This window comes from Brachycentrus maculatus, unplaced genomic scaffold (assembly GCF_059751285.1).
Source record: "Brachycentrus maculatus isolate JH-2025_06_01 unplaced genomic scaffold, ASM5975128v1 h1tg000817l, whole genome shotgun sequence".
NCBI classification, from domain to species: domain Eukaryota; kingdom Metazoa; phylum Arthropoda; class Insecta; order Trichoptera; family Brachycentridae; genus Brachycentrus; species Brachycentrus maculatus.
In genome coordinates, this window is record NW_028281545.1 from 2414 (window position 1) to 29459 (window position 27046).

The 27046-nt window shown below is 36.3% G+C and overlaps 1 protein-coding gene across 1 annotated transcript in view; it reads left to right on the plus strand.

Annotated features, from left to right (window-relative positions):
- Positions 1-965: 965 nt before the first annotated feature.
- The window catches only part of Dhc98D (Dynein heavy chain at 89D), a gene marked incomplete at its 5' end in the record, with an annotated part of 155605 nt that continues 129524 nt past the window's right edge, over positions 966-27046 (plus strand). Inside the window, 11 exons of the mRNA XM_088275208.1 lie at positions 966-1156; positions 1917-2115; positions 3698-3945; positions 5934-6078; positions 12766-12879; positions 14286-14472; positions 15126-15266; positions 16693-16769; positions 16848-16983; positions 22137-22379; positions 25626-25795. Of these exons, the coding sequence (XP_088131334.1) occupies positions 966-1156; positions 1917-2115; positions 3698-3945; positions 5934-6078; positions 12766-12879; positions 14286-14472; positions 15126-15266; positions 16693-16769; positions 16848-16983; positions 22137-22379; positions 25626-25795 (1851 nt within the window). The remainder of the gene's footprint in view (positions 1157-1916; positions 2116-3697; positions 3946-5933; positions 6079-12765; positions 12880-14285; positions 14473-15125; positions 15267-16692; positions 16770-16847; positions 16984-22136; positions 22380-25625; positions 25796-27046) is intronic.

The window sequence follows — 27046 nt, forward strand, 5'->3', positions numbered from 1 at the left end:
TATTGGGCATCTAGGCACAAGTTGTTGCACAACACATATTGCAACATTTATTGAAAACTTTTTACTTACGTGATAGCTATTGAGATACTTCAAGGTAGCTTTATCCTAACTTGACGACTAATAAGACACTTCAAGGTAGCTTTGTGTTCACTTGACAACTCGTGAGATACTTCGAGGTAGCTTTATCCTTACTTGACAAATATGAAATACTTCAAGGTAGCTTTATCCTTACTTGACAACTCGTGAGATACTTCAAGGTAACTTTTTGTTTACTTGACAAATCGTAAACAACTTTATACTTGATAATTCTTCAAGGTAGCTTTATCCTTACTTGACAACTGTGAGATACTGCAAGGTAGCTTTATCCTTACTCGACAATTGTGAGATACTTCAAGGTAACTTTTTCTTTACTTGACAACTCGTGAGCAACTTTATACTAACTTGATAACTCTTCAAGGTAGCTTTATCCTTACTTGACAACTGTGAGATACTTCAAGGTAGCTTTATCCTTACTTGACAACTGTGAGATACTTCAAAGTAGCTTTATCCTTACTTGACAACTCGTGAGATACTTCAAGGTAACTTTTTCTTTACTTGACAACTCGTGAGCAACTTTATACTTACTTGATAACTCGTGAGATACTCTTTAAGTTAGCTTCATCCTTACTTGACAACTTGTGAGATACTTCAAGGTAAAATTTTTTTTTTTGTTTTTGACGACTCAATACTTCAAGGCAACGTTACTCAACAAGTCACGAGATGCTGCAAGGTAACTTAATCCCTAATAAGCTTAGAGGTGAAAAGTTAATGATATACATTATAAATGTCCCAACAAAGATAAAGCATCTGAAGGGAAATGGAAGTCTGATCATCCTAGGGCTCGTGATATACATACAACAATTTGTTTGTCCCTATCATGTTATACGTAGTACAAAGAGGTAATGCTATTCTCCTTCCCTTTCCAGAGTGTGACGGAGAGTTCCAACCTGAAGACTATATCCAACAGCATCCCTCCGCTGATGGAAGGCCTCAACATGCTGTGGGTGCTCTCCAAGTTCTACTGCAACGACGACCACATGGTCCCCCTGTTTGAGCGAATCGCCTTCTGTCTCTGCCAGAAGATCGAGATGTACCTCAACGTGGTGACACTCTTCTCGTGAGTCCTCCACTGGTCCATGACCTTGTTATGATCCTATTTAAATCTATCCCACGGCATTCCCATATCTGATACAGAAGCCTTCAGGCTTCCTGACAGACCTTCTCTTGCAAAGCAATTTTTGTTTTTGTTTTGTGAACTAAGCAAAATTTATGCAAAATGTAAAACAATACTGTTTTTTATATGTATGTGATTATAATCCAGGATTCAGACCTCACGTAGTAATATAAGAGTTTCTGCTTAGTAAAAAGCTTCTTTTCATCTCACCAATAGATGTCTCTAGTGAAGTTCTAGTGATTCAAAATTGGTTCATATATATATAGAACTTCCAAGAATTTGAGAAGTGTGGTTGTCAATCATGGGTAGAATTGGTAAATGTTACACGTGTGTAAAGTGATCACTTAAACCAGCCTAAGACGGTCGTAAGCCCCTTAAATGCCCAGACTTCCATATTCTTCTTCATCTGTGTGAAATGTCAGGTCATTTACGGGACTTACGTACGTGTAACATTCACCAATTCTATCCATAGACAACCACACTACTCGAATTCTTGGAAGTTCTATATGCATATATGATTCAATGTCGAAACATTGTAATTGAATCACTAGAATTTTCGCTAGAGACATCTATTGGTGAGATAACGAAGCTATTTTTTACTGAGCAGAGACGCTTCCAAAACACAAGATGTGAGCTTGAAAATGTGACCTGGTTATGATCCTTCACGACCTGACACCTTCTGCAATGGATAATTTGTTTGCAGGAAACCGCACGAAGAAGTGCTGAATCTGGCCTTGTCGGGCCAGGCCATGCTGGTTAACTGGAGGACCTGCTATATGCTGACGAGGAAGAAGATCGAGGAGACGGTGAAGGGTCCACGGTGGGAGTTTGACAAGGTCAAATTGTTCCAGCGAACCGATTATTTGGCGGTCATTTGCGCCGACCTAGCAGCTGTAGCTCAGGTAATTGTGCCATTTACCATTATGTGTATTACATACAACCTTGGTATTAGCAATAACCCTTTGGTTACCAAAATTCGATATATCAGCTTTCGGTTCTCTGAAGAATCAGGGAACGTGAATTATGTTTGAGAAATAATAATTTTTAGAATTCCTAACTAACTAACTAACTAACCATCACGCCGCTTCCCCGCAGGGGTACGCAGAGAGAATCGAACGCCAAAGCACTCGGTCTTTGCAAACATTCTTTGCCTCTTCTACATTCATGCATCTCCTCATACATACCCGACGATTATTACGACTCCTGACCCGGCCGCTTTCAAGTATTTTTAGAATTCCCTAACCATTTAATAGATAATGATCACTTATATAACAATAATTACGTAGAAATCCTAAAAATGATTGAGATGAAAAGTCATAAAATACAACCTTGGTAATAGCAAAAACCCTTTGGTTACCAAAATCTGATATATCAGCTTTCTCTGAAGAATCAGGGAACATGAATTATTTTTAATAAATGTTTTACTTAGTAAATACCACTATTTCTTAAAATCTACTGTGACACAAGAAATAGTGGTATTTACTAAGTAAAACATTTATTAAAAATGGATAGATTTTACCACAAAGTGACTGCCGAATCAATTAATGAAACATGAATTATGTTTAAAGAACAATAATTTTTAGAATTCCCCAACCATTTAATAGATAATGATCACTTATATAATAATAATTACCTAGAAATCCTAAAAATGATTAAGATGAAAAGTCATAAAATACAACCTTGGTAATAACAAAAACCTTTTGGTTACCAAAATCTGATATATCAGCTTTCTCAGAAGAATCAGGGAACATGAATTATGTTTAAGGAACAATAATTTTTAGAATTCCCCAACCATTTAATAGATAATTATCACTTATATAACCATAATTACGTAGAAATCCTAAAAATGATTAAGATGAAAAGTCATAAAATACAACCTTGGTAATAACAAAAACCCTTTGGTCACCAAAATCTGATATATCAGCCTTCTCTGAAGAATCAGGGAACATGAATTATGTTTAAGGAACAATAATTTTTAGAATTCCCCAAACATTAATAGATAATGATCACTTATATAACAATAATTACGTAGAAATCCTAAAAATTATTAACATGAAAAGTCATAAACTGCAACATTTTGAAAAAATAGAAATTCATAAGAATATAAATAATAATAAACCCATCATTAACAATATAACAATGACTAAGCCTCCTCCCTATTGTCTATGTTCCCACTGATAAAAAATAATAAAAAAATTAAAATAAGAAACAGCACCTCTTCAATCTTCAACGACCCAAGGACACAACTCTAAAATTTAGATTTAGCTTCACATGCGGTGTTTGAAAATGATGCGGAATGCATCGAAACACGTACCACAATAGATTTGAAGAAATAGTGGTATTTACTAAGTAAAACAAAAATTGAAGTATAAAATAGTAATTGACTTTAGACTTTAAACTTGGCCCATGATCAGGAGAAATGGAAGGTTGGGAGAATGGAACACACATAGTGTCACATACCAGATCATAATCACTCTTTTATAGACGCTGATAGAATTCAAGAACATCCTGGGAGCGGAGTTGAAATCCATAATACGGGATCAAGCGCGGATAGACGGAGTCATCGACCAGGTGAACCAGCTGTCCAACCCAATCCGGACGGTGGACTTCAGCCTCTACATACCCGACAACAAAGAGAACTGGGACGAGATCATGAACGAGGTCAACAAGGAGGCACTGGTCCTGGAGAAAGAGGCCCGGAACTTCATTGATGAGTCTTTCGAGAACCTCAGGTATGAGAACCAAGTAGAATTTGAGCTATAACTAAACCCACATTCGACTGGAATCTCCTACATTAAAGCGTTGGTTATCTAAAGCCGATATAAAGGCTTTTTCTACTCAAGTGAGAAATGCCGGATCTGACTTCATAATTTATAAGTATCAGATACATTTTGGACAGTATGTTAGGGATTCTTTCAGTGTTGTGCAAAAATTAAAGTTTTCAAAATACTTAAAGAGAAACGAGAAAAACAACACACACTAACCCTTTCCAGTGCCCCAAAGTTAAAAAAAAAATCTAGGTAGACAGTTACATTCCAATTGGAAGAAACATCTTTTGTCCTCTGCTCCACATACTGTTGTAATAGATACGAGTGACAAAAATGTAAGCTTGGAATTTAAATAGGTAATACTAATGATGAAAAACATGTTGAATAACATCCGACATGGGACCTAAGAGGAAAAAATCGATGTCGAATGAGATTCGACATGGGACCAGTAAGGGTTAAACCAATTTTGCTGTCAAAAAGTAATTTGCAAAAAGTAACTTGGGTAAAGCTGAATGATGAAAAACATGTTGAATAACATCCAACATGGGACCTAACAGGGAAAAATCGATGTCGAATGAGATTCGACATTGGACCAGTAAGGGTTAAACCAATTTTGCTGTCAAAAAGTAACTTGGGTAAAGCTGAATGATGAAAAACATGTTGAATAACATCCAACATGGGACCTAACAGGGAAAAATCGATGTCGAATGAGATTCGACATTGGACCAGTAAGGATTAAACCAATTTTGCTGTCAAAAAGTAACTTGGGTAAAGCTGTGATATTATTTAAAAAGATACATTTTTACATATCAAAGTTAACAAATGATATGTAATAAATTGATACAAGTTTAATACATATTGCATGATTAAAAAAAATTAATAGTTTTATTTATTAATTACTCGCACCCCTACATTAGTTCTTTCAACACCAGATGTCGGCAAATGTGTCGGCGAGATGTTCGATCTTCAGTGTTATGTGTACGGCGTTATAATGAGTTGGACCTTAAGCAAGCACCATTTACTTGTAAGACATTTAGTTACTGATTTTTGTAAAACTTTGCATACACGTAGTTTTGTCCGCCTCCGTAGTGAAATTGTTAGCACACTCAGCTACCGTTCCGGAGGTCTCGGATTCCCAGGGAGGGGATTCAAATAAATATGATTGATTTTTGTCAATCTAAAATTTATTTAATTTACCCTGGACTGGTACCTGAAACGGAGGGCTGGTTACCTTCCCTTCATGTGTTAACGATCAAGATAATTGAAATAAATTTTTGTACTGTAATTGGCTTTATTATATCGCTCACTCCTTTCAACGTCATATATCAAAAATCATAAATTTTCAGTTGTTCATGTTTTTGGAATGCCCAGAAAATGTACTATATTCCAGCAAAAGCGGCATATTTTCAACTTAATATTTACCCACTACAGGGCAGAAAGTGTCGTTTTTTAATTTTGAAGAATAGGTATTGTTTTATTTTTTTTTAAATATACTAAATATTTTTTAAATGGAGAAAAAACATTCAGGTTTTACCTAAAAAGATCAGTTGTAATCCTAATAGTTGCACAGTAAAAAGTTCAAAAAGCAGCTTGATATTTATTTTTAATACATTTGATTATATTTTTAAACTTTAAAAACGATATCCTGAAAAATCAAGTTTTTTGTTTTATAACGTTGTTGAAAGGAGTGAGCGATATGTATATTCTTTTAATGTTTTTTTTGTACGTATTACTGTTTTTTATCCAAATAAATAAATTTAATTTAATTAAAATGATACTAAGATAGTATTATCGATAAAATTAGAAAAGGTGTGTTGAGATGGTTTGGGCATGTTCAATGAGCCCCATAAGGGAACAATGGCCGCTCTTGTCCGTTGACAAGATTGCTAGAGGTGCCGCTCGCCGCTTGTGCCGTGACCGCGGAGCTGACTGCAGGTGCATTTCAATTGCAGGTCTTCCGAGGAAGCTCTGGAGATGCTGTTGAGATTCGTGAAGGTGAAGACTCGGCAGTCCATCCACGAATTGCTGCTGACAAAGTTTGATCTGGTGATGCAGCAGTTCTCCAATGAAATTGAACAAATCAGCGACTTCTTCTATGTAAGACTATCTTTTTTATTTATTAATTTTTCAAAACACATACATACATAAGTCATAAATATATAATATTCCGGATGAGTAATTTCTATTTCTCATTTTGGGACATGGGATTTAAGTTAACAAGACTGGAACACATATATTAAAGTTACAAAAAAGAAAAGACTGAATGCATTCGAAATGCGATCTCTCAGAAGAATGTGCGACAAAACGATGTATGATAGATGTGCGAATAGTGAAATAAGGAAGGAATGCAAAGCTGAGATAAGTATTATCGATAAAATTAAGAAAGGTGTGTTGAGATGGTTTGGACATGTGGAACGAATGAGTGAGGAAAGAACGGTAAAACAAATTTATGAGGCGAATGTTAGTGGAAAAAAGAGCAGAGGAAGACCGAGAAAAACATGGCACGATCAGGTATGCCAAATACTTGAAAGTGGTCAGGTTAGGAGTCGTAACAATCGGCGGGTATGTATGAGGAGATGCATGAACGTGGAAGAGGCGAAGAATGTTTGCAAGGACAGAGTGGTGTGGCGCTCTATTCTCTCTGCCTACCCCTGCGGGGAAGCGGCGTGATGGTTAGTTAGTTAGTTAGTTAGTTACAAAAAAGATTTTTTTTTTTAAATAACCAAAACTAATACATGGCAAAATATAAAAACAATAAACAGCCAAAAGAAGCATATTTAAAAGAAATAAATGAGAAAAACATAAGGTAAGAAGCATATTCAAAATAAACAAATGGGAAAATATAAAAAATGAAAAAATATAGCAAATGAGAAAATATAAAAAAAAATTCTAATAAATGTGTGTACATGTTAACAATCCTCACCTCTTCCACATTCATGCATGCATCTCCTCATATCTAACCGCCGATTAATCTCCGACTCCTGACCTGACTACTTAAAAGTATTTAATATGCTTGATCATGCCAGATTTTTCTTGGTCTTCCTTAGTGCATATTACATCTCATCTTTAACGTATATAGTTCTGCGATCCTTAATACATGTGAGACCTCGGCCTTTAGTGCACGTTTTTGTGCAATCCTTAGTGCATATTAGATCTCATCCTTTAACGCATATAGTTCTGCAATCCTTAATACATGTTAGACCTCGGCTTTTAGTGCATGTAGTTCTACAATCCTTAGTGCATATTAAATCTCATCCTTTGATGCATATAGTTCTGAATCCTTAATACATGTTAGACCTTGGCCTTAAGTGCTTGTGGTTCTACAATCCATATTGCAAGTTGTTCTGCAATCTTTAGTGCATATTAGATCTCATGCTTTAATGCATATAGTTCTGCAATCCTTAATACATGTTAGAACTCAACCTTTAGTGCACGTTGTTCTGCAATCCTTAGTGCATATTAGATCTCATCCTTTAACGCATATAGTTCTGCAATCCTAAAAACATGGTAGACCTCGGCTTTTAGTGCATGTAGTTCTACAATCCATAGTGCACATTGTTCTGCAATCCTTAGTGCATATTAGATCTCATCCTTTAATGCATATAGTTCTGCAATCCTTAATACATGTTAGACTTTGGCCTTTAGTGCATGTTGTTCTACTATCCATAGTGCACGTTGTTCTGCAATCCTTAGTGCATATTAGATCTCATCTTTCATTGCATAAAGTTCTGCAATCCTTAATACATGTTAGACCTTGGCCTTAAGTGCACGTTGTTCTGCAATCCTTAGTGCATATTAGATTTCATCCTTCAATGCATATAGTTTTGCAATCCTTAATACATGTAAGACCTCGGCCTTTAGTGCATGTAGTTCTACAATCCTTAGTGCACGTTGTTCTGCAATCCTTAGTGCATATAAGATCTCATCCTTTTACGCATATAGTTCTGCAATCCTAAAAACATGATAGACCTCGGCTTTTAGTGCATATAATTCTACAATCCATAGTGCACGTTGTTCTGCAATCCTTAGTTCATATTAGATCTCATCCTTTAAAGTATATAGTTCTGCAATCCTTAAAACACGATAGACCTCGGCTTCCAGTGCATGTAGTTCTACAATCCATAGTGCACGTTGTTCTGCAATCCTTAGTGCATACTAAATCTCATCCTTTAATGCATATAGTTCTGTAATCCTTAATACATGGAATACCTCGGTCTTTAGTGCATGTAGTTCTACAATCCATAGTGCAAGTTGTTCTGCGATCCTTAGTGCACTTAAGATGTCATCCTTTAACGCATTTAGTTCTGCGATCCTAATACATGTTAGACCTCGGCCATAGTGTATGTAGTTCTACAATCCATTTTGTCCGCCTCCGTAGTGTAATGGTCAGCACGCTCGGCTACCATTCTGGAGGTCCCGGGTTCGATTCCCAATGGGGGTAAAATTAATGTAAGTGATTTTTTCACTGTCATATTTTTCAATATTACCCTGGACTGATACTTGAAGCGGAGGGCTGAACACCTTTCCTTGATGTGTAAACGAGGAATATAACATTGCATTTATATGACGCAGTTTTCTAGCACCATTGGGGTGCAGATCAGGGTTTTATTATATTATGATTAGTTTTAAAATCCAAAGTGCATGTTTTTGTACAATCCTTAGTGCATATTACATCTCATCCTTTAATGCATATAGTTCTGCAATCCTTAATACATGTTATACCTCGGCCTTTAGTGCACATTGTTCTGCAATCCTTAGTGCATATTAAACCTCATCTTTTAATGCATGTAGTTCTGCAACCCTTAATACATGTTAGACTTTGGCCTTTAGTGCATGTTGTTCTACTATCCATAGTGCACATTGTTCTGCAATCCATACTGCATATTACATCTCATCCTTTAACGCATATAGTTCTGCAATCCTTAATACATGTTAGACCTTAGCTTTTAGTACATATAGTTCTTTAATCCATAGTGCAAGTTGTTCTGCAATCCTTAGTGCATATTAGATCTCATCTTTTAATGCATATAATTCTGTGATCCTTAATGCTTGTAAGACCTCGGCCTTTAGTGCATGTTTTTCTGCAATCCTAAGTGCATATTACATCTTATCCTTTAATGCATTTAATTCTGCAATCCTTAAAACATGATAGACCTTGGCTTTTAGTGCATGTAGTTTTTCAATCCATACTGCACGTTGTTTTGCAATCCTTAGTGCATATTAAATCTCATCATTTAATGCATATAGTTCTGCAATCCTTAATACATAATAGACCTTGGCCTTTAGTGCATGTTGTTCTACTATCCATAGTGCACGTTGTTCTGCAATCCTTAGTGCATATTAGATCTCATCCTTTAATGCATTTAATTCTGCCATCCTTAATACATGATAGACCTTGGCTTTTAGTGCATGTAGCTCTTCAATCCATAGTGCACATTGGTTTGCAATCTTTAGTGCATATTAAATCTCATCCTTTAATGCATATAGTTCTGCAATCCTTAATACATAATAGACCTTGGCCTTTAGTGCATGTTGTTCTACTATCCATAGTGCATGTTGTTCTGCAATCCTAACTGCATAATATATCTCATCCTTCAATGCGCATAGTTCTGCAATCCTTAAAACATATTATACCTTGGCCTTTAGTGCACGTTGTTCTGCAATCCTTAGTGCATATTAGATCTCATCCTTCAATGCATATAGTTCTGCAATCCTTAAAACATGATAGACCTCGGCTTTTAGTGCATGTAGCTCTACAATCCATAGTGCACATTGTTCTGCAATCCTTAGTGCATATTAGATCTCATCCTTTAATGCATATAGTTCTGCAATCCTTAATACATGTTAGACTTTGGCCTTTAGTGCATGTTGTTCTACTATCCATAGTGCACGTTGTTCTGCAATCCTTAGTGCATATTAGATCTCATCTTTCAATGCATAAAGTTCTGCAATCCTTAATACATGTTAGACCTTGGCCTTTAGTGCACGTTGTTCTGCAATCCTTAGTGCATATTAGATCTCATCCTTCAATGCATATAGTTCTGCAATCCTTAAAACATGATAGACCTCGGCTTTTAGTGCATGTAGCTCTACAATCCATAGTGCACATTGTTCTGCAATCCTTAGTGCATATTAGATCTCATCCTTCAATGCATATAGTTTTGCAATCCTTAATACATGTTAGACCTCGGCCTTTAGTGCATGTAGTTCTACAATCCTTAGTGCACGTTGTTCTGCAATCCTTAGTGCATATAAGATCTCATCCTTTTACGCATATAGTTCTGCAATCCTAAAAACATGATAGACCTCGGCTTTTAGTGCATATAATTCTACAATCCATAGTGCACGTTATTCTGCAATCCTTAGTTCATATTAGATCACATCCTTTTAAGTATATAGTTCTGCAATCCTTAAAACACGATAGACCTCGGCTTCCAGTGCATGTAGTTCTACAATCCATAGTGCACGTTGTTCTGCAATCCTTAGTGCATATTAAATCTCATCCTTTAATGCATATAGTTCTGTAATCCTTAATACATGGAATACCTCGGTCTTTAGTGCATGTAGTTCTACAATCCATAGTGCAAGTTGTTCTGCGATCCTTAGTGCACTTAAGATGTCATCCTTTAACGCATTTAGTTCTGCGATCCTAATACATGTTAGACCTCGGCCATAGTGTATGTAGTTCTACAATCCATTTTGTCCGCCTCCGTAGTGTAATGGTCAGCACGCTCGGCTACCATTCTGGAGGTCCCGGGTTCGATTCCCAATGGGGGTAAAATAAATATAAGTGATTTTTTCACGGTTATATTTATTCAATACTACCCTGGACTGGTACTTGAAGCGGAGGGCTGAACACCTTTCCTTGATGTGTAAACGAGGAATATAACATTGCATTTATATGACGCAGTTTCCTATGCACCATTGGGGTGCAGATCAGGGTTTTATTATATTATGATTAGTTTTACAATCCAAAGTTCATGTTTTTGTACAATCCTTACTGCATATTACATCTCATCCTTTAATGCATATAGTTCTGCAATCCTTAATACATGTTATACCTCAGCCTTTAGTGCATGTAGTTCTACAATCCTTAGTGCATATTAAATCTCATCTTTTAATGCATGTAGTTCTGCAACCCTTAATACATGTTAGACTTTGGCCTTTAGTGCATGTTGTTCTACTATCCATAGTGCACATTGTTCTGTAATCCATACTGCATATTAGATCTCATCCTTCAATGCACATAGTTCTGCAATCCTTAATACATGTTATACCTCGGCCTTTAATGCATGTTGTTCTGCAATCCTTAGTGCGTATTACATCTCATCCTTTAACGCATATAGTTCTGCAATCCTTAATACATGTTAGACCTTAGCTTTTAGTGCATATAGTTCTTTAATCCATAGTGCAAGTTGTTCTGCAATCCTTAGTGCATATTAAATCTCATCCTTTAATGCATATAATTCTGTGATCCTTAATGCTTGTTAGACCTCGGCCTTTAGTGCACGTTTTTCTGCAATCCTAAGTGCACATTACATCTTATCCTTTAACGCATATATATAGTTCTGCAATCCTTCATACATGTTAGACCTCGGCCTTTAGTGCTTGTAGTTCTACAATCCTAACTGCATATTAAATCTCATCCATCAATGCACACAGTTCTGCAATCCTTAATACATGTTATACCTTGGCCTTTAGTGCACGTTGTTCTGCAATCCTTAGTCATATTAAATCTCATCCTTTAATGCATGAAGTTCTGCAATCCTTAGTGCGTATTAGATCTCATCCTTTAATGCATATACATCTGCACTCTTTAATACATATTTGAACTTAGCCTTTAGTGCATGTAGTTCAGCAATCCATAGTGCACCTCCATTCCTGTGGGGTGCTGATACGGCCAGGACTGTGCTTCCTTCCGAGCGGAACGCACACGTTCTTTTGTGTTTTGTCCTCCCCTTAAGGGGGTGGTATTTGGATCCTCTGCCTTTGTTTACCTAGGAAGTCCTTCTTTATTTATAGTTTTTTTTTCTTCTCTTAATGTAAATAACAGTATTTAAAAAAAAATATTAGTTACTTGTTCTCTATTACTTTAGTCTTTACGTCATTGTTTGTGTTCGTCTTAAATTGTATTTTGTTTTTTATTTTTGGAAACATTGTTATTAATCTTATTTTTTTGTTGTTTTCTTATTGTTTTTATTTTATTAAAAGTAAAAGAGGTAATGAGGGGATCCCGAGGGGTGGTAACGAAGTGTCGGCCTCTGTCCGTACATCCTCCTCCCCCCTCATTAATTGAATAGAGCATTATTTATTTCTTCAGAAATATTTTGAAGATTTTCCTCTATGTGCAGCTGACAGAGAGTCCCTCAGGACTCTATAACTGTTGCAGGTGGATAGCGGGCTCAGATTTCAAAAAAAATCCTTAGTGCATAATAGATATCATCTTTTAATGCATATAGTTCTGCAATCCTTAATACATGTTACACCTCGGCCTTTAGGGCATGTAGTTCTACAATCCATAGTGCATGTTGGTCCTCGGGCTGACCAAAAATGCATGTTATAAATATTTTTTGTAGTTGTGGATGAAAAGTGCTATGGTAGTGACATGTAGTATTGTTCGCATGCTGGTGTAATGATTTTCCTGATGAAGAGATGATCACGTCACAACCGACTAAAATCTCGGACTAGAATACGAATATCACTTTTATTTAATTAAAAAGTAAATGTGACTTACCACAATAAAGTGCTATAAATATTAATAAAAAAATATTATGACTATTTCAGAGCAAGCGAGACGACCCTCCGCTCCTGTACGACCACCCTCCCATGTCCGGGGCCATCTTCTGGTGTCGGATACTCTCCAACAAGCTAAGGAAGTCCTTCAACATATTCAAAAATGTAACCGTAATATACAGTCTTTTAACCGGCTTTCTGCCTTGAGCACATTTATGTGCCTTCCAATTCCATGCTTGCCAAGCCGGCCATTCAAAATTAATTATTATTATTTTTTTTTTTTTATTATTGGAAAACCAACAGAATATATACAAAAATAACATATTATAATAAAATTTAATAAATAAAATCCATTTACAGGTTTTCACTTAAGTTATCTAAAAATTAAAAATAAACTGTCATGTACATAAAAGTTTAACTATATAATTAACTTACATTACATGTTTTCATCTGCGGATGGCTGATCACCTTTCCTTCATGTGTAAACGATCAAGATAACACTGCGTTTATATGGCGCAGTGCCCTATGCACTATTGGGGTGCGGATAAGGGTTTATTATTATTTTTTATTACATGTTTTTATCAAATAAACAACTAGTCAAATATAACATCAACAATATTGGTCTTAAACGTATTAAAAGAAACATTATTGATGTCTGTTTCATCAAGCATTACATTGCACATATCGCGGGCTCAATTTAAAAATGAATTTTGGTAGGACTTGTGTGCATTTTAGGGATTTCAAATAAAGTTTTATTTCTGGTCTGTGCTCCCGATCTCTTGATGAATAGTTTGTGAATTTCACCATTAAGCTCTCATTTTGAAAATTGGCCTACTGATGTCTAGTTAAAGAATTTCAGCAATAAACTTCTTCTTTTCCTTATCCGCACCCAATGGTGCGAAGAGCTCTGCTTCGTATTCATGCTGTGTTATCTTACTTATATGAAGGCAAGGTGATCACTCCTGCGCTTCAGGGACTTGTCCAGGGTAAAATTAAATCAATATTAGTGTGTCCCCCCTGCCCTGGGAATCAAACTCCGGGACCTCCAGCTCGGTAGCTAAACACGCTAACCATTACACTGTGGAGGCGGATAAACAACCAATAAACACTAACTAACTAACTAACTAACTAACCATCACGCCGCTTCTCCGCAGGGGTAGGCAGAGAGAATCGAACGCCACACCACTCTGTCTTTGCAAACATTCTTTGCCTCTTCTACATTCATGCATCTCCTCATACATACCCGACGATTATTACGACTTCTGACCTGGCCGCTTTCAAGTATTTGACATACCTGATTGTGCCAAGTTTTCCTCGGTCGTCCTCTGCTTCTTTTTCCAACTACATTCGCCCCATAAATTTGTTTAACCGTTCTTTCTTCACTCATACGCTCCACATGTCCAAACCATCTCAACACACCTTTCTTAATTTTATCGAAAATGCTTATCTCAGCCTTACATTCTTTCCTTATTTCATCATTCGAACATCTATCAAACATCGTTTTGCCACACATTCGTCTGAGGGATCGCATTTCGACTGCATTCAAAAATGGATCTTCATTGTTTTTTCAGACTAAGGAACTGGACGACTCCACCCAAAAGGAGATATCCTTTGCTAAATACAGAACCCTTATGAAGGTTATGAAGGAGTATGAGGAGACGACGTTCCAGACTTGGCTCAAGGAAGCCTCGCAGATCCTGAAGAACGGAATGAAACGGAAGATTCTTAAAGTCGTCTTCAGAAAACCAGCTGTTGAAGGTAATTTGAAATGTAATTATGAGGGATGATTTTAGACCTTGGGAGAGTAAAAAAAGGCGTCGGAAGACCTTAAAAAAGATGGTCCGATGATGCCGCTGTGGGGGGTAGAAACTGGCTGCAAACAGCAACAGACCAGACAGAGAAATAGGCCTTTATCCAGCAGTGGAGGACAGAAGGCTACAGATGAAAAATAGGACTGGGAACATAGGACTGGGATATCGCTCACTCCTTTCAACAACGTCAAATATCAAAAAACTTGATTTTTCAGGAGATCATTTTTAAAGTTTAAATATATAAAATAAAATGTATTAAAAATAAAAATCAAGCCACTTATTGAACTTTTTACTGTGCAACAGATCGTTTTACGTAAAACCTGAATTTAGTATATTTTAAAAAATAATTAAACAACACCTTTTCTTCAAAATGCAAAAACAACACTTTCTGCCCTGTAGCGGGTAAATATTAAGTTAAAAATATGCCGCTTTTGCTGGGACATTTTCTGGGCATTCCAAAAACATGCACAACTGAAAATTGACAATTTTTCATATATGACGTTGTTGAAAGGGGTGAGTAAATCTACTCGTAATACAGATACATGCTAAGAAATTTTTTATCCCTAATTCCTTTACCCAAGTTGAATATTTTTTTTTTAGTGCAAAAGCCGCGACCTTCGTCCGTCCGTCTGACAGAGGAAGGCGAGGAGTATGTGGCGAAGAGGAAGAAGTCTCTCATCTCAGAAGCTTCTGTGCAGCCGGAGGATGTTTACCGACTTCAACAAGAGTCTAAACGAAGAAGTGAGGGAACTGTTCTTATCCCGTTTTTCATCTGTTAACTTCAGCATTGACCCATCAAAAGTGTTCTATCTCAACACGGAAATATTCATGGAATATGTGTATTTTTTTGAAGACTTAAATAAAGAAAAAAATACATCATAAGTAGCCGCCATAGCTAGTATAGCGACGCGACCACCCTGAACGACGACATGTGCGTAGCTAAAATGAGATCGCCGGAAACAGTTTGAAGTTGCGTGCACGTGTTATGTTAAATGCGGCACACATGCATACTATGAGAAACGTTTGTGTATTGGTGATTCTATCCCCTATTTTTTTACAATTTTTTTTCCGTCGCAGCAAATGAATAACTTTATATTGTAATACTTTTATGTTACATGTAAAAATATTACGGAGGAATACTAAAAACTGTGAGCCCGTATCTATAATATTTTATATAGATATTCTCATTTTTGAAGATAAGCTGTAGTAAATACATATCACCGGGAGGGGAAGGTTAAAGGATCTCTACTATCTATTGAGGAATGTTTATTATCCATAGCAGTGGCGGTACTTCCCTAGAAGCCCAAAAGCCCAGCTTGCCTAACAACTCCAAATAAAAATGACTAAATCTAGACCAAATGATTAAAAATACATAATTAATGTATGACTGTTTTTAAATTATCGCGCGCTTATATGATTATTGAACACTATGCATGCCATTATATGGTGATGGTTCTTATTGGGATATTTTATTATAGTGAACATTTTCTTTATTTCAAGGTGATGGCTATACCTTACAAAAGTTACATGTATGCATATTTTTACAATGATTACAATACATTGTTTATATTTATAATACTTTCTGAGTTCTTACTATACTGGGAATGATATAAGGTGAAGAAATTATAGGTACATACATCATGTATTCACGAATGTGAAAAATAATGGACTTGCCTTACTCGTAAACCCTAGGCACGCCACTGATCCATAGCATTATCTTCACTATTCATTAAAGGACTATCTACATCTGTCGAGGAACCTTCACTGGAGGACTTTGACTATCTGTTGAGGGGCAGTAACTGCCTAGTGATATATTTTCACTATCATAAATGACCTTTTATTATCCATTGAGAGCAGTCGCTATCTATCGAATAACTTTCTACGTCCGTTGTTTATATCTTTCTATATCATTAATTTTCATTTGGAACTTTATTAGGAATTTTACTTAATATCGAGAGGCAGTGACTATCCGTCACGAGATTTCCGCTATTTTTTAAAGGACTATCCATTGAGGGGTGCTCACAATCCATTGATGGATCTTCACTGTCATTTACTGTCTTTTGAGGGTCTTTCTATATCCATTGAGGAACCTTCACTATCTATTAGGGGAACTTTACTAATTCATTTTGGGATAATTTATCTTAATAGAACTGTTTACTATTTCCAGGCGTACAAGAAAAGAAACAACTCCATCTGAGGTCAGTTGGAAAAGCACCCAGTAACCAAAATTTAAAAGGAAACGCGGTACGGGTGCTTCTTTCATTTCCACCTTACTTGAATTTGAGTTTTTCTTAAACTCACCCCGAATGTTTGAATGTTTAGGTCCAGTTACAGCCTCTGCTGTGGCACGATGTCATAGAGGGCCGCATAATGCTGGACTATGATCTGCAATACGCAACCAACTTCAAGAGGAATATGTTCCAAGCTATTGCGGAGGCGGAGATCATGGAGTTTTTAGGTATTGGAATCCACGTTTTGATTGAAAATAGACTGTTAACCTTTTTACCGCGTCAACTTTGTTCCTGAGAGACGCCCGTACGCGGCGGTATTTCGCCGTTTTTAAAATGATTAGTTTTATCATGTATTTAGTTAAGAAACGATTTATTTTCCTAAACAAAAACTTTCAATGGGATTCATTGTGTCTTTTTGGTACTCTATAATACACTTGCATCACATTATTCTTGAAATATATCGTAATATAAACAAATAAGATCGTAACATAAATAAATCAAAGCACGCATCGTGTGTCACTCTTACCCACTGGCGATGCGTAGCGTCGAGAGTGAGACAGATATAGGGCATGATTATGGCGAGGACTAATTACCGACCGCAAGAAAAATCAGGGATCTGTTCTTTTATTTATCCTTGTGATATTACAAATTATTACTCAGATATTTCAACAGATGTCATAAGGCCAAGGATTGACGTATTATTTTATCCAAAGTTCCACACCATGAAAAAATCCCTACAAGTTGAACTGAGATTGGAAACTTGGAGCAAAGTAAAAACACATACGGTTATGTCAGCCGCGTATGGGGCATGTTTTATTAAAACACATACGGTTATGCAAGCCGCGTGGATCCGGTTAATAGATTTTTTTTTTGTTGTTCTTGAATGTTTTTCGCAGATACTTTGTGGTACATTTTATAAACTTTATAAAATAAAACAACTTTGTTTTTGGTATTTTTTTTCTCCGATTGGTTTCGACAAGAACCTCCCTATCATTAGGGTTAAACATGTACTCTGATGATGATAAGGCTCTTATCTTATCTCTTATCTTATCTATCGAAACTAGTTAGAGAAAAGATGTAAATAATAAAAAAAAGTGGTTAAAAATAAAGTTGTTTTATTTTATTAAAATATTTAATATTATAAAGTAGACTGAATGCAATCGAAATGCTATCTCGCAGTGCAGCAAAGGCCTATTCTTTTTTTTTGTACTATGTACAGCTAATTTAATTAAGAATTCCAGTAGTGATCAGGTCTTCAAAAACAGTGTCCGTCGATGGTTGCTTCGCATTGGAAGGGGCAAGGTAGAAAGTGATTTAGTTAAAGTCCAGGTGTAATTATTTTATTGTAAAACCTTTATACTGTAAATTATTATTGTATCACTTGTTTGTATAATTAAAAAAAAAACAAACAAATAATAATTAAATAAAATAAAATAAAAAAAATTTAAAATAAAAATTGTATTAACATGTTAGTATTTCGGCTCAACACAGGCCATGCCTAAAGAGCCGTAATACTACTACTACTACTACCATCACGCCGTTTCCCCGCAGGGGTAGGCAGAGAGGATGGAACGCCACACTCTTCTGCCCTGACATACACTCCTCGCCTCCTTCACATCCATACATCTAGTCACACATGCCCTCCGATAACGCAGACTTTTGACACCGCCAGATTTTAGGTTCTGATTGATCTGATCGTGCCAAGTCTTTTTCGGTCGTCCTCGTTCTGTTTTCCCTCTCACATTCGCCACATATATTTTCTTAGTCATTCTTTCGTTATCCATTCGCTCCACATGTCCATACCACCGCAAAGAACTCTTCCTAATCTTTTCAATTATTCCTCGTTCAGCCTTACATTCCTTTCTTATATCGTCGTTTTTAATTCTGTCATACAATGATTTTCCACACATTCGTCTGAGGGAGCGCATTTCAACAGCGTTCACTCTGCTTTCATCCTTTTTTTGCCAGTTCCATGTTTCGCTTCCATACATTAGTGTCGGTACTAGCACGCCGTTGTGTAAAAATGTGAATATATCTAAATTATATTGATGCTGTTGTAATTTTAATCAAATGATATAAATATAATGTGGATGTGACATATATCACTTGACATTATAAAGACAAATCAATTGCTCTTTAAATAATACATGTAGTAAATGTATCTATGAATTTATGTATGTATCTATGAAATTAAATAAATAAATAAAATAAATTATCGCAAAAAAAATCTAATAATAATCTGCAAAGACCCATTTTTTGCTCGTACCACGTACAGCAAAAGGGTAATTTTTTGCCTGTATATAGTATGGGCAAATCAGGCAAAGGGTTAATCCATTCAGTTCTCTCATGCAATTTTTCTGATTTTAACATATTTTGGATATTATTTTTTGACATTTCATCAAAGAAGAATATGGAAGTCTGGGCATTTACAGGGCTGACGACCGTCATAGGCTGGTTTAAGTGATCACTTTGCACACGTGTAACATTCACCAATTCTACCCATTATTGACAACCACACTACTCAAATTCTTGGAAGTTCTATACATATATATGAACCAATTTAGAAACTTTGTTCTTGAATCACTAGAACTTCACTAGAGACATCTATTGGTGAGATGTAAAGAAGCTTTTTTATTAAGCAGAAATTCTTATATTAGTATGTGAGATCCGAATCCTGGATTATAATCACACACATGAGAAACGCCAGAAAATACCATTTTCATTTTTATTATTAAGCTTATAATTTGACCAGATAATTTATTTACAACATTTTGAGTGTGTCCAATATAATTTGACCAGATAATTTATTTACAACATTTTGAGTGTGTCCAATATAATTTGACCAGATAATTTATTTACAACATTTTGAGTGTGTCCAATATAATTTGACCAGATAATTTATTTACAACATTTTGAGTGTGTCCAATATAATTTGACCAGATAATTTATTTACAACATTTTGAGTGTGTCCAATATAATTTGACCAGATAATTTATTTACAACATTTTGAGTGTGTCCAATATAATTTGACCAGATAATTTATTTACAACATTTTGAGTGTGTCCAATATAATTTGACCAGATAATTTATTTACAACATTTTGAGTGTGTCCAATATAATTTGACCAGATAATTTATTTACAACATTTTGAGTGTGTCCAAGTGTGTGTTTGAGTGTGTATTTGAGTGTGTATTTGGACACACTCAAAATGTTGTAAATATTTTGGATAGGCGTAAACACCTGCGGACCGCTGGCGACGGGATTTTATAATTGTGTATGTAGATAGTCAATTGTGTAGTTAGTATCTTACCAAGGAGATAAGTATATACAGGTCAAATCTCGGTATTACGAACTTCAAGGGACCAAAAAAAATATTTCGCTATAATGAAAATATTTCGCTATATAAAAAACACTGGATGTATGTATATGACTATGATTTTCAAACTGTGAGACTTCATTCCAAAAAATAAATTAATAAGCAATGAAAGAAAAGTGAATTAAGTGGATAATTCTAGTGTTTAATTTTTATTAAAATAAAGAAAAGTGAATTAAAAAACAAATTTAAATAGGTTTTTTTAATTTTTTATAAAAAAAAAAACGAAATTTTCTTTCGGACTTCTAACTAACTAAATAACTAACCATCACGCCGCTTCCCCGCAGGGGTAGGCAGAGAGAATAGAGCGCCACACCACTCTGTCCTTGCAAACATTCTTCGCCTCTTCCACGTTCATGCATCTCCTCATATATACCCGCCGATTGTTACGACTCCTAACCTGACCACTTTCAAGTATTTGGCATACCTGATCGTGCCATGTTTTTCTCGGTCTTCCTCTGCTCCTTCTTCCAATTACATTCGCCTCATAAATTTGTTTTACCATTCTTTCCTCGCTCATTCGTTCTACATGTCCAAACCATCTCAACACACCTTTCTTAATTTTATCGGACTTCTCAATGTTTTAAAATGAATTGTAACATCATTTTAAAAATTTGAAAAAAAATTTCGTTGCTCTGAGATTGGCTTCGCTACATTGAATTTTAGTTCAGTGCATTTTATATGGAAATTTTCCAGGGACAAATTACAGATTCGTTATACTGGAAATTTTGTTAATTCGGTATTCGCTACAAAGAGATTTGACCTGTGATAATGAATTTCTAAAATGATAAAGCTAAACGCATTTAAACTATGAAATTTTGGATTAATTGGTTGTATTATTTTCTATTATTTTTTTGTTTGTAAAAAAAAATAATACTTGTCACTTGGCAGAAACATCCTTTCACTGGGTGACTGCCAAATAAATAATAAAAAAAATATATATATAATAACACATTGTGTACGGTGTGCACATATTTGTGCGTTTCAGAAACCTTGTGTGGTGGCGGGGTGCACATTTTTGTGCATTTCGGCTACCTTCAATTTAGTATACAAAAAACACGCCATGAACTTCTAATCTCTTGGCCTTTTTGCTTTTGTTGTGTAGTGGATAGATGTCGTTGTAATATAAAAAATAATACTGATATTTACTGGTTCAAAACATAGCTAATGGTCGTAATCTGTTTTGAAGGAAATGTTACAAATTGACTTTAAACAATGGATACAGACGGTGCGTTTTTTTCTTTGTCCTAAAATGAAATCAAATACAAAGATCATTGTCCTTTACTTAAGTCGGCAGTTGGTACTTACAAAGCAATAAACGCGTGTGGGGAAAGCCCATAAATCATTTTTTATTCCCAGATTTTGAGTTTTCGGCGGTTGTTAAACTGTGTTGTTATTTTCTAATATTTTATGAGTGTTTTTAACTTTTTTTTTACTTTTGTGATTTGTGGACTAACACGATTTTATTTTGAGACGTTAGAGACCATTTAACCGTTTTTGTATTGTTTTCGAGTTCAACCTCAGAGCATTCTTGTATTATAATAAAACGTAACAAACAATGCAAAATTCCGCTTCATGTTGGTAAAAGTTTCCAAACAAACCACACCAAGAAAAATGATTAAATGCTTTTTTTTATTTAAGAACATTCAAAACCACAAGTTGTATTTTTTTCTATTACTTAAAATGTTGATGAAAAAAATCTGCTTTTATTCATAAAACTCTACAGTTTGAAGTTCACTGACATATTTTATATTTCCGGACTGTTGTCTAATGTCGCCCGCCTCATGATACAGTTTTATCAAAACATTGCCGTAACTAATGTGTTAAAAAAAATAAAAATTGATAATTCCTTCTTTTCTGCCTTTGAAATGAGATTGGCGTAGAAGGTAAAAATACCCTTCCCATCAATCGACGGAACAGTTAGAAATACGTTTCCTGTCCTTAGTGTGTTAATTTCATAAGAGGGTTATTTCTTAGGTAATATTCAGAGTTGCGTTCCCGTTGAAGGTTTCTGCCTGCCGGCCCCGGTGAAGGAGTGCGCCATGCAGCGGGACCGGCTGCACTACGAGCTGGAGGCGCTGAGGGAGCTGGTGGGCGCGTACAACCGCGTCCTGGCGCAGCTGGGCCCCTCCGTGCTGCAGCTGCTGCGCAGGCACCTCGGCGCCGTGGAGCAGCGCCTGCAGCCCGGCCTGGAGCGCATCCCCTGGTCGTCGCTGGACATCGCCGCCTTCATAGACAACTGCAGGACCAGTCAGTGCTTGCGGACAATTCATTTGTTCTCTGATATCAGTTTAAAACAAAAATAGAAAATCAATCCTGATCTGTCAGGAAGCCTAGATGCTTCTGTATCAGATCTATCTGGACATGCGGTGGGACAGCTTTTAATCTTCTCTGATTCTTTTATCGATATCTCGACATTGATTATGAAGAATATGGAAGTCTGGACATTAACATGGCTTGTTCTGGTTTGTGTTACACAAGTACAAAGTGATTACTTTATACATGTGAAACATTCACCATTCTTCTTTTAATTTATTTTTTATTTATTTCCTCTGTTTTTATTCATGTTTTGATCTTCAACATTGCATTTAGCAACAAAAAAATTTTGTTGTTTACGCTTTTCACTTATTTTACGATTAAGATATATTATATCAGATAAACGCAGTGTTTCTTGATTGTCAACACATGAAGGAAAGGTGATCATCCTTCCGCTTCAGATACCAGTCCAGGGTAATATTGAATAAATATTAGAGTGAATAAATCACGTATATTTATTTGACCCCCCCCTGGGAATCGAACCCGGGACCTTCAGAATAGTAGCCTAGCGTGCTGACCATTACACTACGGAGGCGGACACCATTCTACCCAATTGAATTACATCTTTGTGAGGGAGGGCACTTGCCCCCCCCCACCTGGATTGGTTGAAAATAGTCAAACAATGTTACTTTTATTTGTGTTAATAAAAAAATTGTTGCTACAGTATGCCCTTCATTACTGTAGTGTCCTGTCTGTTCGTTCACCATAGAATTTTTTTTTTTTTTTTAAACCCTTATCCGCACCCCAATGGTGCATAGGGCACTGCGTCATATAAACGCAGAGTTATCTTGATCGTTTACGCATGAAGGAAAGGTGATCAGCCCTCCGCTTCAGGTACCAGTCCAGGGTAATATTGAATAAATATTACAGTGAAAAAATCACTTATATTTATTTGACCCCCCCTGGGAATCGAACCCGGGACCTCCAGAACGGTAGCCGAGCGTGCTGACCATTACACTAAGGAGGCGGACAAATAGAAATACGCTACAGCAAATTAAAACTACATTAAAACATTACTAAAAATATTTTGCCCTCCCCCCCCCTAGAAAATTGTTTGCAGGCGCTCATGATTGTGCATACTACGTCTTCCTTACTCCATCTATGGTTGAGTTTAGTAAGTTTTTTTAGAGGCACTAACTAACTAACCATTACGCCGCTTCTCCGCAGGGGTAGGCAGAGAGAATAGAACGCCACACCACTCTTGCAAACATTCTTCGCCTCTTCCACGTTCATGCATCTCCTCATACATACCTGCCGATTGTTTCGACTCCTAACCTGACCACTTTCAAGTATTTGGCGTACTTGATCGTACCAAGTTTTTCTCGGTCTTCCTCTGCTCCTTCTTCCAATTACATTCGCCTCATAAATTTGTTTTACCGTTTTTTCCTCACTCATTCGTTCTACATGTCCAAACCATCTCCACACACCCTTCTTAATTTTATCGATAATGCTTGTCTCAGCTTTGCATAATTATAATCAATCAAAATCATAATTACAATTTGAGGCACAAATATAATCAATCCAGATTGGTATAAGAAGCGCAGGACTGATCACCCTGCCGTCATGCAATTGATGGTCAAGATAAGACTGCGTCGATACGATGCAGTGCCCTATGCACCATTGGGTGTGGATAAGGTTATTAGAAGAAAAACGAGTTATTTTACTCCAGTAAGTATTTAATATTACCCCAGACTGACCTAAAGCGCAAGAATCAGTCTTATGGAGGGTTAAAATATAAACATTACCAGCCCTCTAATCCAAGTGCTCCGTAATCCAAAACACTAAATAATCCGAACGATTCCTTGATCTGAATGACACACTGTACGATCTACATTCGGATTAGCGAGTTGGCACTGTATAAGTGATTTTCACTCTCATATTTATTTAAAATCAACCTAGACTGGTCTAAAAAGGGCAGTACTGATCACTTTCTTTTTCTTCAAACCCTCATCTGCACCCGATGGTGCATAGGGTACTGCATCATATAAACGCAGTGTTATCTTGATCATGACCACATGAAGGAAAGGTGATCAGTCCTCCGCTTCAGGTACCAGTCCAGGGTAATATTGAATAAATATTACAGTGAAAAAATCACTCATATTTATTTAACCTCCCCAGGGAATCGAATCCAGTACGGTAGCCGAGCTTGCTGACCATTACACTACGGAGGTTGACGTACACTTTACGTTAATTTAAATAACAATCTATTTTTCATTGCATCTGTTTGATGCAGTGCACTATTGGGCGGGGAAGAAGCTTTTCATTATGATTTGCCACAAAATTAATGCCAAAAAGATGTGTTTTGAATATTGAAAGCATTAACTTTGTGGATCATCTTGAAAAATTATTTCGAGAAATAAAAATACTTTGTATTCTGATCCACTCACATTTTTATTTTACCAACTAGTTTCGGCAACAACCTGTTGCCCTCTTCAGGGTTACATTTATAACTAAATATATATATAAAAATAAACAGTGAACAAGTTGTTGGGTTTCAAAAGGGTAGGAGTGGGGGTAATGGTGTTTTAAGGAGGGGTGAGAGCAAGGAAGGGGATAACTCTGTTTAGGTTGGGTTTGATTTTATGGGAAAAATGTTAAAAATGGGACTTTGGCTAATGTTTATTTGGTTATTAATTATATTTAATTTTTGTTTAACCGCTTTTTTTTATTTCTAACACCTCTAAATTATTAATTTGGCTAGTTCTGTTATTCATGTAATAACAGAACTAGCCAAATTAATAATTTAGAGGTGTTAGAAATAAAAAAAGCGGTTAAACAAAAATTAAATATAATTAATAACCAAATAAACATTAGCCAAAGTCCCATTTTTAACATTTTTCCCATAAAATCAAACCCAACCTAAACAGAGTTATCCCCTTCCTTGCTCTCACCCCTCCTTAAACACCATTACCACCACCCCTACCCTTTTGAAACCCAACAACTTGTTCACTGTTTATTTTTATAAATATATTTAGTTATAAATGTAACCCTGAAGAGGGCAACAGGTTGTTGCCGAAACTAGTTGGTAAAATAAAAATGTGAGTGGATCAGAATACAAAGTATTTTTATTTCTCGAAATAATTTACCAAAAAGATGTCGTAATCGCACCGCGTGGTGGAAATATCACAACCGATTTGAAGTAAGTGGTCTAACGATGGATAAATTGTTTTATTATTGCAGAAATGAACTTCCTGAAGAGCGTTCACAACCACATAGTCATGATTAACCAAGAAATTGGCGAGAAGGTTGAGAGTATGGGGAAGTTCAACCTGTTCCCTCTCCTCGTGCCTGATCCCGTTGTGGACCCCAAGACCGGGAATCTAGACGACACCTTCAAGTATCCTTCCAAGGTAAATATTATTCCTAACAAGTTGTACTTTCAATGCCGGGAGGTATTAATGTGGCCATACCCAACAGGCCGTGATTTTTTCAACAAAAATGTGAAAGCTTTTAAAAAGGTGACTGTAATTTGATAATATGGGTAAATCGTAATATTTTAGTATTTCATGATCTTCCTAATAGATGTCTCTATATATTCTAATTGAAAAATATTTCAATTGAATTTTGTTTTTATTATTTCCACATATATTTAATTTCACACTTTTTCTGTGAGCCTAAGCGGCTCATTATTAGAAATAGGTATCAAATTGTGGTAGTGGGTTCGAACCGAGAAACTCTTACTCAAGAGTCCGCGACACTAACCACGGGACCACAACCCAACATATTGATATATCTTGCATCCCTTATGTCACTGCGACCATATTAGGTCTATCATGACCTCCCTCTGTATCACAGCTCACTCCCAAGACCTATGTGTGTCATGTAACTCACAACTTGTCTTGGTGGTAGGAGCTTCACCTTCTCAGAGTCCAGTAGAGGTCCTCCAAGGTTGTGACTTCGTTTGTGAGAGAGTGCGTCACAATAATAGAGAATAATAATATAATAGAAATATAATAATAATATAATATAATAATAGTATAAAAAAAATTATATAATAGAGAATGTCGATTGGCGTTTCGTTATCCTCCATACAAAATCTACATATTGGGGAGTCATGTAGTCCAATTTTTGTCATGTGTTTCCTCAGTCTACAGTGTCCTGTCAAGGTCCTGGTTAGAATCCTTATTTGTTTTGGGCTAAGCTTTAGAGCCCATGATAAGTTCCTTTGCGTGTTTCATCCCTGAGCTGTTCGACCAGATCTCTTGGCTCTTGTCTATGGCCAAGTTTTTTAGACTTAACTTGATAGTGCTAAGTGTCAGTCCGCATATGGGTTCAGGGCCTATTGGTGGCCTCTCAACACCAGTTCTTGCAAGTTTATCGGCAGCCTCGTTGCCCATGACACCACAATGCCCGGGCACCCAAACCAGCCTTACCGCATTTCTTTTGCCCAGGCAGTTTAGAGCCTCTATGCATTCATAGGTTAGTTTAGATCTTATTTCAACGGAGCCTAGGGCCTTAAGCGCCGCTTGGTTGTCCGAGAAGACCTAGTAGATCTTTTTGTTATAGTATGATCGGTATAGGTTCATGTGGGCACACTGTTGGCTGTAGGCGCGATATTGACTTGCGGCAAGCTCAAAGGAAAGGACTCATTTTGTATGGCT